The sequence below is a fragment of the Cibotium barometz genome, chromosome 41 (assembly GCF_041138505.1).
Source record: "Cibotium barometz isolate CiBa-2024 chromosome 41, ASM4113850v1, whole genome shotgun sequence".
Lineage (NCBI taxonomy): Eukaryota > Viridiplantae > Streptophyta > Polypodiopsida > Cyatheales > Cibotiaceae > Cibotium > Cibotium barometz.
In genome coordinates, this window is record NC_141086.1 from 23,435,459 (window position 1) to 23,452,299 (window position 16,841).

The window sequence follows — 16,841 nt, forward strand, 5'->3', positions numbered from 1 at the left end:
GGAGCTCCTCTTCCAGAAGGGGTAGCAGACTGTGAAGGTAGGCACTTTAGATAATACATTTTAATTGGCATGTTGGTTCACATAATACATTGGCATGTGGCTTAGATAATACAGGTTTAATTGGCATGCTGGTTTACATAATACATTTTAATCGTGACTCAGGTCCAGTGACTCAGGTCCAATTGACATTGACGTTGTGGAGGGCGTGTCTCCAACGCAAGGGACTTCTATTTCTAAAAAAAGAAATGCACAACGGGTGTTATACAAAGGTAGAAAGTGCATCTGCAAAGCAAGGTATGGCACAATTGGTTTACATATTATATTGTTGTTTTACAATCTTGAAGGTTGGTCTCCTTTGTAGTCATAATTATTACCTGCTAGTCTCTATGTGTTGATTTTTGCTATGTCACATTTTTAGCTTTGATCTAATTATGATGGGGCTATGTTGTGGGTGATCCAGATGATGAGAAAAAAACTGAGGTGAACACATTGGATTTTGAAGCTGCCGAGAAGCTAAACCTGGAAGAGAAAGCCAGTAGTGAAGTTGAGAAAAAGGCAATGGTTGGGGGAGAAGAAGAGAGTAAAGCTAGTGATGAGAGCATGCCAAAGAAGGACAGTGGTGCCAAAGACCTTGAGGGTGGCACATCGAGCAAGGCCATTTCCCAGGAGCATGAGGAGGCTGCTACATCCACCAAGGCCAAAGCCCAGGAGCATGAGGAGGCTGCTACATCCACCAACGCCACTGCCCAAGAGCATGAGGAGGCCACTGCCTAGGCCCATGAGGAGGGTGGTACATCCACCAAGGTCATTGCCCAAGAGCATGAGGAGGCTATGTCTGACATTGATGGTGACAATCTGAAACTATCTAGCTTAGTCGACTGCGGGGTTTAAGAAGAGGAAAGCTTGTAGCCTTCCTACCCATAAGGGTTGTGACCCTATACACTTGCCCAAATTCAGATCCGGCTCAAAATGAGCATACTGTTATATTACCCCTTTGTTTTGCCTTTTTGGGAATGCGCTGCACTTTTTGAAATACACTTTTGTTTTTATCTTGAGTAGAGTGCATCAATTTGTTATGTATTTTTTTTAAAAGTTGGTCTTGAGTTCATTATTTTAGTACCTTGTCATTTATCTGAGTACTTAAAAGATTTGAGAAGTACCTCTTTTGTGTGTTAGTTAATGCACAACAGCAGTTCCTCCAAAACATCTGCTTATTTTTTATGTTAACGGAGTCATGGTCAAAAGATGGTACCAACAAGCTCCACCCCATGTTGCAGCAAAACTTCAGCTTCACAGAGTGGGCAAGCACGTGGTGTGTCGCTAAGGCCCGGGCGGCTGATTCAGGTCCTTGCCGAATTGGGGGCCCGTAATGATGTAGGGACCTGGAGTAGCATGGCCCCCAAAAATCTGATGCCGATTGCCAATTTGATAGAGAAAGAGATGGCTGCCGTGGGTTCAGACTTCAAATTCAAATTCCACTGCTCGCAAGACGAGTGTGTGTAGCAGCCAGGCATATACCATCCCAAGCGGACTAAGGATCTCCTATTCCTAAATCCGTTCAACTCACTTCTCGTCAACAGGGGCATACAATTGGACCCCATGCATACCCTACTTGTCGACGACATGCCAGATAAGGGATGTTTGAATCCAATAGGGACAACTTGTTGTGTCTCAACATATGAAGGTGATGCCAAGGATGAAGAGTTTCTCGAGATGTTGTTGCTTTACTTGCAGAGGCTATATAAATTTAAGGGCATTGTCCCGGAGTTCTCATATAAATTTCCTTACGAAGACATATGTTCAAGCTGTGGGCAAAGCTGTGGGCAAGGCAGCGGAATACAAACCCCCTCCATGAGCTGCTAAAGGTAATTGAGGCTTAATATGCTGAGGTGGAAAACATGGAGTCTGCCATGAAGTTCATCAGAGCTTATCCATTAACAACAAGGTGGCCAGCTGCTCAAGACAGAATTCGGATGTTGCCACCCGATCTGTGGCTACAGCCTGCTGGCTACAGCCATTTTAGAAAAGAACCCCTTTCATGCATATGCGAATTGGTGACTAAGTAGGGTTATGTGATTAGGTTTGGCCTTTGTAATCAGATATACTATAAATCAATTTCAATAACGATACATGTTTTTGCTCTCAAAACCACCTTTTGGTATGAGCTCCCTAGTAATTAAAGTTCTCTTTAACTTGCTATATCAGCCTTTGGTTTTCATCTGGCAGTCTTGGGTATTTTTGTAACTTTTTGGACATCACTGTAAATCGTCTTTTATCATTCAAGTTATATTTTACCAAAAAAAAACTTGTTGATTAAAGTTCTTGTTGTTTAAAGACTAACACAGTACTAACATAAGACTAACATTGTAATGGCACAGTACTAACATGAGCCTAAAATAGTACTAGATAGTACTAACACAATAGTAACATAGTACTAACATAGTACTAGCATAGATCTAATATAGTGCTAACATAGTACTAAGTCAGTACTGTCCAGAGATAGCACAATTAATTAACTAGGACAACAATTAATTGCTCGAAGTACTGTTGTTGAAGTTCTTGTTGATTAAAGGCTAACACAGTACTAACATAAGACTAACACTGTAATGGCACAGTACTAACATGACACTAAAATAGTACTAAGGCAGTACTAACATGTGGAAATAACAAACCACTAGATTGTCAGCAATTACCACGTGGAAATAACAAACCACTAGATTACTGCCAAAACTTGTTCTCCTCATCTTCCTCATCCTCTGAGAGGTTCTAGGTCTCCTCATCCTCATCCTAGGACATTAATGAGTACAGGTCGTCATAATCCACTTCATCCCCTGAGGTTGTGCTATGGTGGTCCGTAGAGTCGCAGGTCCCCCTCAGGCACTCCTTATACTTGTATTTAGGCATACTGAAGATTGATTTGAAATAGTGAGGCTATAGAGAAGGCGGTAGTGAGGCTGTAGAGAAGGCCGTATAGAGGTCGTAGAGAGGCGAGCGAAATAGTGAGGCTATAGAGATGAAATTGCATTCCTTTATAGGAGAGAAGGCCTTGAGTGGAGAGTTCCCGAGCCACAGAGCCCCTTGAAGTTTGTTGCCCGTGACTAGCCCTTGAAAATAAATGTGTGTGAATGTGAAGAGACAGGGCGGCCGCACAAAGATGGAGGAGAAGAGACAGGGCGCAAAGATGGAGGTGGAGACAGGGCGCAAAGACTTTTAACCTTTTTTTAGTGGTCAACCCTTTTTAGGATTTAGACTTGAAAACGATTCCAAAGATAGCAAACAAAACTGTGACCAACATTATACTGTCCAGAGATAGAACACAATATCATGACTAGAAAAGTGACTAACACACTACTAGAAAAACATGAAGCCGTTTTTTAAAACGTGGAGAAGGATATGATATTAGCAAAATAGGTTGAAACAGTACATGAGACCATTAATTGTTAACTATTACAAGGGGTCAATGTGTCCTAGTTCACTCTCATGCACGAAAACTGCCACTCGTTGTTCCTAAGCTCTTTGATGTGATTAAGCAGGTCAACCATGTAGACAGCCAGCTTGCCAATCTTGTCCCTCAATCGACCTTCTTCAGCGTTACCTAGGAATTAAGGAGTGAGACATTACCTAGGATGTGTTCATGCACCTTCGCAGGGACACGATAAACTATTGTGTATCCTTTTACCTTGTGCTTTACTTGTAACATTGGGAACTTTATTGCAAGTATTGCATCCGCACGCAACATAGCTGTAGGTGCTTCCCTTAGTAAGGCATAACTATTTTTACATTGTGGCAATTTAGCATAATAGATACCATGCACCACTGCATCTCCAATGTTGAAAACATTACCCCAACCATCCTTCACTTGCTCTGAGAGGACTGTCTTGGCTTGTTTGCATAGCACAATGTAGTAATCCTCATTGTCTTTGTTCGTTAGGAGACTTTAGCACTGCCAGGTAGTCTTTAACATCCAACATATCAGCTAATTGGTCCTACTGCTCTAAATAGACAATGTCATCCTGCTCCACAACTACTGTATTATTGTCCTCTCTACTATCAGGCTCTAGATTATGCAACTTCCATGGTTGTACATGGCTTAGATTGATGCACTTGTTCGCAAGATTCATCAACACACAGAAGGAACAAAAGCATGAAAAACTTCAAAACAGAACTTGAGTAGGGTCTTTGCCGACTGAATCCCAACACACAATGTGTTTTGCAAGTACCTTTGACTGTTTGGCATACGTATGCATTGCTCCTGTCAATATCATTGATATTCACCTCCACAAAAAAAAGCCTTTGCTTTCCATCATCTGCCATCTTCCAAGTCAACCATTCAACAACATCATGGGCATTCTGTAGCTTAGCACCATTTGCATCCAACTGCTCAGCTGTTAGAGCACGCTTTATCACAGCACCCGCACCATCATGCTCTCCCTTACCATGCCCAGTACCAAAGTAGTTCCATAGCATTCGACTGTTAGTTAGTGAATAGTACCTGTAATAACCAAAACAATAAAATTTTGTTGATTGCAAAATAATACTGATTTTTTACATACAGAGACTGTGCTAAAATAGTACTAACACAAACTAAACAGACTAACACAGAGTAGTAACATAATACTAACAAAGACTAACATGGTACTTACACATAGTACTAACATAGTACATAGAGTACTAACACAGACTACCAGAGTACTACCACATACTAACACAGAGTACTAACGTAGTAGTAACACAGACCAACACACACCTTGCAATGAAGTAAAATGGTCATGCTACCTTAAATTGAGATGCTGCTCTATCCAACCAAACCCAGTGCCTTGTAAACTTCAATCCTTGAGACAAAAGACATTGATAATGAAGCTTAAAACAATGTGGAACAAACAATGTGTCAAGACGGATTGCTTCTTTAAATTTCCATCCTCCTTCCAATAGTAAATTTGTACCAATATTGTACACTGGTCACTATACCAATGCATGGACTAGATTTCGTTCTGCACCTTGAAGGTATAATTCTCGACAAAGTCAACAACATACATCATCACATCATCTGGTAAATTCTTCAAGCATTCTTTGAATTGAGAATTCTGCCAGTAACTTCGAAAGCTATGGGGGATGAACACATTCAAATGCTGCAAAAGTAGTGGGATAATGTCTTTGCAGGTGTCTCCTTGTAGACTTGTTTTATGCGTTTTCTTATTTGACCTTTTTCTATGTCCTCTATGACATACTCATAAGTCTTCCACTTTACCAGTTCTTGATTTGCTACATCAAGCTCACGAGGACAAAAAACAAAATGTTTCGGACAATTCTTACACGTTTGTATGCAAGCTTGTGCCACTCAGCTGACTCTTCCTTTGGGCATACTATTGACCTCCACAATTCTGACACTGAAGAATAGGTGGCTGCATAGGCATTGCACTTTTTCTCCTCATTCGGCCTCTTGCAAACCATACGCAAGCAATCACATACATCTCCATGTAATGATTTTGTATCGGTCCTCATGGAATTCACAGCAAGCCGCATTAAATCAATTCTTGTATGATGGTAAACACAACAGCACGTGTTTCTCTCAAGTTTTCTAACAAAATAAGGCTTCATGCTCTAAAAAGCAAGAAAGCCAATGTTAATGGAGGGATGTTGTTCTTTGAAGTTTATGAAGAATTATGCCTGCATAACCAGAACAAAAAATTTACAAAATCAAGAGTTAGTAAGTATGAACTCTAATACTACCAATAGTAGTTTCAATGGTTTTAGTGTTGATACTGCTAGTACTATTAGTACTAATCGTACTAATAATATGAATAATTCGGAGAAGAAGATCAAGAGGTAATATCATGTTGAAGATATAATGATGTAGATACTACCCTTGACTCCCTTTGGCAAAAGCAAAAAGCAAAACTTGGCCAGTGATTAGTTTAGGTGCTAAAGGGAGTTTTGATTGATGTATACTTGGATAGCAATTTAAGGAGCCAAATTTCCTTTCTTAAGAAAAAAATTAATGATGTAGATATACCTCGGTAAGCTCCAAGTAATGGTTGGGATGAACTCTATAGTTTTTTCAACTTATCGGCTGCCTGCAAACATCCTTCTTGCTTGGAGACAACCTTGTGTTGCTTGTCCAAAATTGAATGACAGAGTGAACAACCTCTCACTCCTGCGTTTGTGACCTTCTCCCACCCATTTGAATTGTTTAGCTTGTACATCAGCACGATGTTTCTTCAAATTTCTTGGTTAAATACCAAGGGCTTTAGCAACTCTCCTATCACTGTATTATTTTTTTGTCGCATTGTTAGCAACCATGTGAAGTGTTGCTCTCTTTGCAGCTAGCTTATCTACACTTTCCACGCCTTTGACCATGCTCAGTGATGTCTTTATGTTCTCTACAATCGCCTCCAAAATCATCTAGTTAGGAAACACTGTCTTCTTCACAATTTCTCATAGTTCTGGATGTCGTAAAATCCTACCAAGAATTTCTTATAGTCCTTCTCTATCAAAATTGCTATTAGTAACGTTAAGGAAGTAACGCACTATAGACAATGCAAGACCACGCTTGTTCCTGTCAGAGCACTTTGAATATCCATCTGATGATCCCACGGACACGCATGGCTCAGTTGAATGTTCCATACAAATGAGATATCTAGAGAGCGAACAAGCGGGGCGGCAGGGAGAGAGGCAAAGGCAGAGGCAGAGGCAAAGGCAGAGAGAGAGGGGGGGAGGGGCAGAAGCGTGGTAGTGGGGGCAGAGTAGGAGAGCTTCTGAGAAACGAGAATCATGCAAATTGAGGAAGATTGAGCACTCAATGAAGTCGAAGCGAACTACCATGCACGTCCAAAATTTCTTAAATTGCAAGAGGATCTCTATTTCTAGAGTTCTACATTTTCTTGCCATGGATCTTTATTTAGTACTAAAAGTGTGCTTAGTATCCGTCAATTTTTTTTGCCAAAAACACTACTAAATGGGTATATCGTACCATGCTTTCACCCTCTACACATCAAGAGCTTTCTAATGATATGTCACATGAGGGAGCTTTGACAAAAGCTTGATAGGGTTCACCATGCTTCCCATTTGTGAATCTTTGCAAAGTAGGAATTGGGAATTTTCCAAAGTGACTACTTCTCTCAAAACGATAGTGTATAAACATCACACAAGATAGTTAGCTCTCCAAATTATACATAAGTGCAATATTGGGCACACCTTCTGCATTAAAGAAGGTAAGCAATTGGCACTAGCCATGGAATTTAATGGAGAGTACCCACCCTCAAGAATGAGAAGGTTATGTACATTTTATTGCCTTGAATACTCAATTTTGGCTTGAAATCCCTTGATTAGCACAAGTTTTAAACAGACATTCCATGTGAGAGCTTGCATTTACCTAATGACATGTTAGTCAAATCAAAGATAACATTAACATTGTCAAAATGTGAATATTTTGTGCCCGTTGGCAAAAAATTGATTGGACAGAGGGTGTGAGAAGTTCCATCCAAAAGATTAATGTAGAAGTGAGGATGTGAGAAATTCCATCCACAAGATTAATGAAGAAGTAAGGCAAGATAGGAGTCATCAACCCCTACCCTAAACCTTATTATCATATATAGCTACATAATAGAATCATCCCTACCTTTTTCAACAATCCAAGTGGATAAAAAATATTACAGGAATATATTATACCCTTAATTAAAATATTATTCTCCCCTCTTAAATACTTTGGAGATGCTCTTGGATTATTTTCATGTCATACCAGATCATGTTAATATTGTGGATGATACAATAAATAAAATTAATACATTTAGTGTTGCTTACATATGCTTGAGTCCTTTGTTGATTATCAGATATCGTTTGTGATCGATTATATAATCGATGATTGTTTATGCCTTTAAACCTTTAAATGATGTGCTAGAATTAATTGAATTATTTTAATTAGTTATTTTTATGGTATTTTCATTTTTAGTTGATGATTATAATAATTAAAGGCATGTGCGCACATGAAGATATTGTGACATTCACATTATTTTTTCAAGCATTACACATAAATGTATAAGCTTGTGCACATTCAAATTAATTAATTCTATTTAAACTTGAGAAAAATAGTCATTTATAATTTTGAAAGCTTGTAAGCTTTCACTCCTAGCCACTTAGTTGAATACTTTTGCAACTCTTTATTTTTTACTAAAAGAGAAGTGCAATGCAAGATGAGTGAAAAAGACACACTTTTGTATTTTTAGTGGCTAAATACTCATGTGCAAGAAAAGACCACATACAAGAGGAGAGAGATTATACCCAATGTTTGTGCTATGCACTTGAGCCAAGTATTTTCCATACTTTCTTTTCTCAAGCTTTGAATATGTTGAAATCTTGTGGTTTTGTGCAAGATTTTCTTGTAGGTCTATTTTTCCTCTATTTTCCTAGATATGGATCCCCATTTCAGTAGTATCAAAGCTTCGGGTCTAAAAAGATGGATGAAAATTGAAAAATAAAGAAGATATTTCTAAGATTGAAGGATTGCAAATATTTACACAAAAGGACAAAAGAACTATGGAAAATTCTAATGTTGAAGGATTGAAAAGCTATATACAAAGGGCAAAGACCAAACTACAAAAGAAAGGTGAAAAACCATCTCTATAAGTCATGGATGAAGGATTATTTTCATTTCATACCAAATCATGTTAATATCGTGGATGATAAAATTAATACATTTGGTGTTGCTTGCATATGCTTGAGTCCTTTGTTGATTATCAGATATCGATTGTGATCGATTTTATAATCGGTGATTGTTTATGCCTGTGAATCTTTAAATGATGTGCTAGAATTAATTGGATTATTTTAATTATTTATTTATATAAAATTTTTATTTTTAGTTGATAAAGTTTATGATAATTGAAGGCATGTGCGCACATGAAGATGTTTTGTGTCATTCACATTATTTTTTCAAGCATTACACATAAATGTACAAGCTTGTGCACGTTCAAAATAATTAATTCTACTTAAACTTAAGAAAAATAGTCATTTATAATTTTGAGATAAGTATTTTCCGTACTTTATTTTCTCACGACGCAACCAAAAAAAAAGGATGACCACCTTATTTTCATTTTCGATTGCACTACAAGAATCGCTACCCAATTTTCTGTTTCCATAAAGCTTAAAAGATTTATTTTTTAAAAGCTATAAAGCTTATGTTTTTTTTTTCCCATCTTAGAGGTTTTCAAGCAATGGCTTAAAAGCTTATTTCTTAAGCTTTAAAGGGGGCTCATGCAGTTTCCAAAATTCCATCAAATTCAAGCTGGTAAAAATTTTTAAAAAAATCAAAGACTTGGAGAAAATGACACTGGTAAGATCAAACCTTTTGACAAAATACAAACCCAACTTCAACACAGTTCAAGGTGTATTAAGAGCTAAGTTTTCATCTTTATTTTACTTATCTGCATTACATATTTGCACTTTAACTACTTGCAAAATGACTAATTTACCCATACCGCCCACTTTGCAAGAACAAACTATTGCACTTCAAGAACTCGTTGATGAGCTTGAGTCTTACGAATAGCAATGAAGACACCTTGTATGCCGAGAGTTCTAGAAAAGATTCACAGATTAGCCGAAAGGCCTTCACCTTCCAACATTGCTTGGTACAGAACATAAGAAAGAGTTCTAAACATCTATCCCAAATAGATATTCAAACTCCGTATTGTCTCTGTTTAAAGAATAGAAGGGATTTTCTTTACATTTCTCCTTGATTTGGAAAAAAACTGTGGAATATAAGATGGAGTACCCATTCACAAGAACAACACCCAAAGGTAGGCACAGATCAGCTGTGACCATGACAGTAAATTTTTAAGCTCACTGCGAGTTTGGCCATCCCTGGTCAGCTTGGAGCCTTACAAACTCGGCAAGAGATCGGATCTCTTCATCACTTAGGCGTGGTCCAAAGGTGCATTGGCCCCTTGGTGCACACTGTTCACCGAAACCCTGCATCCAAGCACTCCCCTTGTCACCATTACTTGATTAACGGAGACTACTAAAAACACCAAAAGAAAGCATGCCCTTTCACTCAGCCTAATCCATACCTTCATCAAACTACCAAGAAAAGTAATTTTATGAAGCCATATGAGTACTTGACAGCTCTTATCAGACCATAAGAGCTCGTGTGAGTCTCATACGAGCTCATGTGTCAATGCACCTTGTACCTGAAACACATCGATAGAGTAACTTACTGGCATCCGACCCTTTCCCGAGTACGTGATCTTACAGATATCATCAACAGTAGAAACCCCATTCCTGTAGAAGAGGGTCTGCTTATCACTTTCTCTAACCTAGCAATTTAAGAAACCATTACATTAAGCAGACACACAGATCACTAGTGACCACCCACCTCTGCAGATCGGAAGCTGTCAAGGTTGCTCCCTTCATGAAGAACATGCATAAAAGCAACTAAAGTTAATTAACTTATCATATCAAGGAGGTCTCATATCACTTATCCTGTAGAAGTGATGTATTTACAGCCTCTTCCATTATACCGGCTGAAGAATATTGCCACCTCCCACATGACAGCCTACACATGATCGCTGGAAGAGCCTCTGCACACTGGCATTATCCAAAGCATGAGCAGTATCTGCAAGAAAAAATACATCAAGAGGACAGGAATACAACACATGGGATTGAAACCATGAGATTCAGAGGGTACAATACATACCTAGAAAGAAGACTTAATCCAACCACTTACCTGCAGCCAACAAAGTGGACGACAGCACAGTTGTTGTGAAAAGAAAAGTCGCAGCAAGTCTAGCAGACACTTGTTTCACATCCTGCAAGATTGGGCCACCAATCTCACTATGTCTGCAAGTGGCTTTAGAGAGGCCACTCCAACACCAAACTCCATCAGATACGAAACCACCTGCAGACACACTCTCTCTCTCTCTCTCTCTCTCTCTCTCTCTCTCATAGGTTGAGAGAGGGAAACATTGCTAATCTCAAGGTCTATGTGAATATTTCCTTGACGTGGCATGGGTGGCAACATGCCATTGAAGGTTCTAGGTCTACTTCTTCATCAACTTGGTGTATAATCTACTGCAGGCAGCAGTGCTCCTAGGAAGGGTACCCACTTTAACTGCAGGGGGATCTTACTCTTGGTGAACTTTGTGATAGCTCACGGCAATGGTTGTATCTTATGTGAGATTAAGCAATGGGAATGCTAATCCTTGCACACACATAATCACCAAGATAGTCAAAACACTAACACAAAGCTAATGAAGATAATCAACATAATGAACATAATGATGAAAATGAAGCAAGAGCAAGAGCAACAGATTGGTGCTACAAAAGCTCACTTGGATTAACACACAGTAGGCTACAATAAAAATGCTCTCACTATCACTCTTACACAAATGAGGAGAGGTGAGCTTCTTATGTCAATCTCCCAAAGGCCTTCCTATGTCAAAAGGCTAGGGTTCTGACCCATGTTACACCAAGTAACCGTGGTTTATCCTTGACCTTCAGGACCTTAAGCTAAGATTTAATATTATCCTCAACCACCAAGGCTTCCACAAAGGATAAAGCTACCGCAAAGGATAATATGGATGTTAGATCACATATTTCCAACACCCCCTCTTTTGATCAAACATTATCCCACACATGGTGTGTTTAACCAAGAGTTCCAAGAGTTTGTCACACACACACAAATTTTAATGTTTTAAAAAGCATAGTCCATAGAAGCCATGTTGCCTTCTTCTTTTTCCATGTCCTCCTCTTTGTCCTTCTTTGACTCTTTCTTTGCTTCCTTCTTTGATGATTCCTCATCCCGCTTCTTTTCATAGCAGTCCCATTTCGTTGCGATCTTTTCATCCTCCTTTTCTTTGCGAGCAAAAGCTTGGTCTTCTTTGATCACTGCTTTTCCACCTTCAATCCTAGTCTCTTCAAGAACTAGATTGCCTGCTATGACTGACACATAATCGTCGTAATTTGAAGGCATACTCGACAAGAGGACAAAGATAGCTTCCTCTTTCTTCAATATTAACCCCAGCTCCACTTAGTTGATCAATGAGACTCCTTATCTCATTTACATGAGCTTCCACACTGTGCTTTCAGTCATTTTCAACTTGTACAGTTTTTTCTTGAATAATAGCTTGGCAATAGCATTGGTATTGCCAAAAATGGTCATTAACCCGGTCCATGCCTCATGGGAAGAACAAGTTGATGCCACTTGATGGATCTGATTATCTGCAACGGATGAGATAATGAAGGACAACTTCTGCATCTAAAGTGATCCACTTTGTCAATAATTCTTCCCTATTGTCCCTAGTGGGCTTCTTAGATGTCCCATTCACAATATCCCAAAGATCTTTCAATTAGAGCCATATTCATTTTCTTTCAGATCACTATCCAGTGCTTCTCCAGATCGAGGACCCCACGAGAGGAGAGCAGGGCCAGAGCGTCCGGATTCCAGATTGTCTCATAGAGGAGCCCGAGATTGCGATCAGAGTTGAGCAGGTCTGGCAGGAGCTGCAGTTCAAGAGAGGATCGGCAGCCAGCGATCTTGCCAGTGGCTTGCAGGAGGTTAGCCAGATGCTCAGACAGGCTGCCTTGGACCGGCTGGAGGCTTTCAGAGAGCAGGAGAGGAGCCTACGGAGGAGTCTAGCGTCCCTCCAGAGACTCCAGGAGAGGGATCCTACGAGCCCTTGGATCTCAGAGCAGATGGAGTCAGCTCGCACGGAGATCAGATCCATCGAGGAGAGGAGGGTGGAGTTCCGATTCCATGCTCGGGCTTCCTTTTGGACACAGGCTGGGAACAGAGTGACTCGAGATTTCTTTGAGGCGACAGGGCCTCGCTTCAGACGAGAGGGTCTCAGGCGTCTCCGGCAGGCTGATGGCCAGGTTGTGGTGGATCCCCCCAGGGTTCGGGCTATAGCCACAGATTTTTACAGGGACCTTCTCTCTGCTGAGCCAGCAGATGACAGGGTGAGAGAGGCTCGGGAGGCAGTCTGGAGCTTCACGAGACCGGTTGTGCCGGCCCATTTACAGTACTCCCTTCTCTCCCCCTTCTCGGATACGGAACTGGAGGAGGCTCTTCAGGCATTACCTCGGGGCAAATGCCCAGGAGAGGACGGTCTTTCGGTGGCTTTCTTCCAGAGGTACTGGGGCCTCTTACACAGGGGCTTCAGGTTGGCATTCCAGGAGATTATGGAGTCAGGAGTCATGCCGGACAGCATGGCTGAGGGTTTGATCCACTTGATCCCCAAAGAGGGAGGAGACAGACTGGAGATTAGACAGTGGAGACCGATCACCTTGCTAGGCACGGCCTACAAGGTCCTAGCTAAGGCGATCAGCAGGCGGCTTCAGCCTCACCTTCCGGACATCATCCACTCCACGCAGACTGGCTTCATCCAGGATAGGAGCATTCTGGATAACATTTTCTCCTTCTGGGAGGCTACGGCTCTGGCTAGATTTCGACAGGAGGATCTGGCAGTGCTCCTTCTCGACTTCGAGAAGGCATATGATCGGGTGGACTGGGCCTTCTTGGAAGGCACTATGGAGAGGATGGGCTTCCCTCCTCAGCGGATCCGTGGGGTCTCTGCACTCTACTCATCGGCTCATAGCCAGGTGCTGATACAGGGCGTGCGCGGAGAGAGGTTCCAGCTCTCGCGCTCGGTGCGGCAGGGGTGTCCCTTAGCGCCCTTTCTTTTTCTTTTTGTGGCGGAGGCCATGAGCACTTTTTTGACGGCACAGGATACAGGTTTGCGGGGCCTCCAGCTTCCCATCCGTACCTCGGAGGAGCTCCTAGACTCGGAGTTTGCGGATGACACTGCTGTCTATCTTCAGGGAGGTGAGGAGAACCTCCGCCGCTTCGCCTTAGCCATGGACAGGTTTTGCAGAGCTTCGGGCGCTTTGATCAACTGGCACAAGTCGTGTGGGCTGTGGGTCAGCTCTATGCCCCCCCCGACTTGGAGGCCAGTTGACGGTTTTCAGTGGCTGCCCCCTGGCACTACAGTGCGTTATTTGGGATGTTATGTGGGCATTGACATATCTCCGGAGCAGCAGATTGCCCCCCTTCTTCTGAGCATTCGGAAGAAGCTTCTGTATTGGAGTACCGCTAGATTATCTCTGGCTGGCCGAGTAGTTGTGGCCAACCAGGTTCTGCTTGCTACTATGTGGTACATCACTTCCTGCTGGGCCTTCTCTCGGGCATGCATTGGCCAGGTGCAGCGGCTCATCAGGAACTTTCTTTGGTCCGGTGGCGACGGGCGGCCCGCCAGGGCCAAGGTGGCATGGGCGGTGATCACTCAGCCGAGGGAGAGAGGCGGCCTGGGCATTGTTGATCCTATTTGCCAAAGCCGAGCATTGCTTGGCAAGTTGGTAGTTCGTGGCCTCCTGCCAGGCGCTGAGCCGTGGAAGGAGTTTCTTGTTTCCAGGATGCTCAGCCGCACCCCTTCTCTTAGCGGCCCCTGGACCCCCAGCATTAGGTGGATCTTTACAGAGCAGCGATCCAGAGGAGTGGGCCTTGGCTTCGAGGAGCGTTTTGCAGTTAGCCTTCTGAGGGCCTGGTCGCATCTGAGGCCGTCACTCTTCCAGACTCCTCCGGGCACCGATGAGGAGCGCCTGAGGCAGCCATTGATCTGGAACCCCTTGATTCGACTTCCCAGTGGCCATATGGTTGGATCGCGGTCTCATGTGTCATGGGGCCCTTTGAGCTCCGGCCCAGCCCAGTCCCTAGACGACTGGATATGTTTTCAACAGCTGCCTCTAGAGGCTCAGGAGAGGAGACTCAGTGGGATGAGGGGCAGAGAGTTGATGAGACAGGACATTGAGGCGGCCATCCCCCGGGAGTGGCGGACCCCAGTACAGGACCCTCCACCTCCACAGTGGATGGGTGTCTTTACTCGGCATGAGATCCTTCTAGCGGTCTGTGGCACAGCGGAGAGAGTCGCCCCACTCACTTTCGAGGTGGGAGAGGGTGGCCAGCTTCAGAGGACACGACTAGATTTGGATGGGCTCCAGGGTTGTATTCTTCAGAGGGTGCGGGTGGTCGGCTTTCATCAGAGACAGTGGCATGTAGACCCCTCACCGGCCTCGATAGGGGAGGACTGTTCTTGGAGATTATGGGCTTGGGACAGCAGGCCTCTTATTCGCCTTCAGTGGGATCCAGGTGAGTGGTTTTGGCGAGATCCCTACTTGGCCCCTACCAGCCCAAGCATCCCCTTTTTTCAGTACACAGCGAGGCTGGGGCGGCGGATTCAGAGGCACAGGATAGCGAGCACCCCGGCGGCGGCCGAACATTGGCGGCGACAGGGGCTCTCCCCTGCCTTTCTTAGGGACTTCTGGCAGCGCCTTTGGGCCAGCTTCCGGCCCCGGAAGGTGACGCTTTTTCTCTGGCTCACAGCGCATAGAGGACTGGCTGTGGGGGCATGGCTAGCTTTTGGCAGACACCCAGCGTCCTGCCCTCGGTGCGGCCATGCACAGGAGTCGCAGCGGCACTGCTTATGGGATTGCCCACAGGCTCAGCAGGTCTGGCAGCGCGCTCTCAGGATGGTTTTTGCAGGCTCACCAGGCGAGATGCTGGTGACGTGGGGTGCGGTGGCTTGGGCCACGGACAGTGGCCCGGCCCTTGGATATGAGGACATCCCTGGCAGCGCGACCATCCAGGTCTCTGACAGGGCGATGGCGGTGGTTCCGACGCCAGACTTCTCATCGGCAGCTCCTCAGGAGGGGGTCGGGCACAGATGGGAGATGATCAGCAGCATGACGGCTTGGCACATATGGAGAGCCCGATGCAGGGAGGCCATTGACCGCCAGGCGACTCCACCGGCGGAGGTCATACAGGCCCTCTGGGTGGACATCATTCACACCTTGAGAGGACACTGGGGGAAACTCCAGGGCGACTCGGATCGCATGAGAGGGCGCCGCAAGGCTTTCCTCCGCACTTGGCACCTTGGCCCCTTCCTCACCGCGAGGGGCGAGGATGTCACTTGGCACTACAGGCCTCCAGTCTGGCTTTTCTCACCTTCCATATGTATTACTAGGTAGCCCCCCCCAGAGAGCGGCCAGCCACGGGGGTGGAGCTCAGGAGTTCACTGTGTTTTATCCCTCCTTGCGAGGTGAGCTTTGTAGCCTTATGGCGTTTTCTCATTAACTAATAGAAGGACCTTTTTCCCGGAAAAAAAAAAAAATAGAGCCATATTCATTTTCACAAACTGTGTGAAATTTGGTCCCATCAAACTTCTCACTCCTCTCCAAGAACATAAGAGGACTTGCCATCATTCCACGCACTTAAAAAAGCACACCAAGTGCTTACTCAAAGAGAATAAGGGTGTCACATGCACTCTGCACTGTAGTGCATGGTGACAAGATGGCTCATCATCATCACTGCAACATTGTACAGTATTAGTACCCTTTAGGATGATATTTGTCATACGCCATGACCCCATTGTAATCCTCGGTCCAAGATATGTCAGGCACAAGCATAGACCATCGCAGAAGCCTTGAAACAGCATATGGTATTTTAAGGATATTTATTAGCATTTATTTGGTATTTTTTCCATATTTTATAGCATTATTTCAGCATTTAAATATCATTATTGAGCATAAACAAGTCATGTAGCTCTAGGGAGCCAACCGACCAGCCCATGATTTAGTATAAATAGCACTCATTTGCACCATTCCATCATTCATCACCAAGCGTTTCAGCCATCAGCCTTCTGAGCATTAACGCTTGAGCATCTAGGAGCATACAATCAAAACGCAGCAGCAACATAGCATCAACATTCTTGCGTTTTCAGCCTTGAAGCAGTTTTCAGCATTGCATAGCATCGGCGTTTGCTACAGCCCCTAGGGTGAAGGTAACACGCATGCGTACATTC

General features: G+C 43.5%; 1 protein-coding gene across 4 annotated transcripts in view; it reads right to left on the bottom strand.

Annotated features, from left to right (window-relative positions):
• Window positions 1-9,385: 9,385 nt before the first annotated feature.
• The window catches only part of CYTC6A (Cytochrome c), a 35,198-nt gene continuing 27,742 nt past the window's right edge, over window positions 9,386-16,841 (bottom strand). The window contains exons 3-7 of one of the 4 annotated variants that reach the window (XM_086780140.1): window positions 10,715-10,827; window positions 10,509-10,603; window positions 10,364-10,395; window positions 10,206-10,269; window positions 9,386-9,960 (exon numbers count right to left, since the gene is read on the bottom strand). In XM_086780140.1, the coding sequence (XP_086636266.1) occupies window positions 9,832-9,960; window positions 10,206-10,269; window positions 10,364-10,395; window positions 10,509-10,603; window positions 10,715-10,827 (433 nt within the window). In that variant the 3' untranslated portion in view covers window positions 9,386-9,831. Of the gene's footprint in view, window positions 9,961-10,205; window positions 10,270-10,363; window positions 10,396-10,508; window positions 10,604-10,714; window positions 10,886-16,841 lie in introns of all 4 variants that reach the window. The other 3 variants (XM_086780139.1, XM_086780138.1, XM_086780137.1) reach the window with 3 other exon arrangements.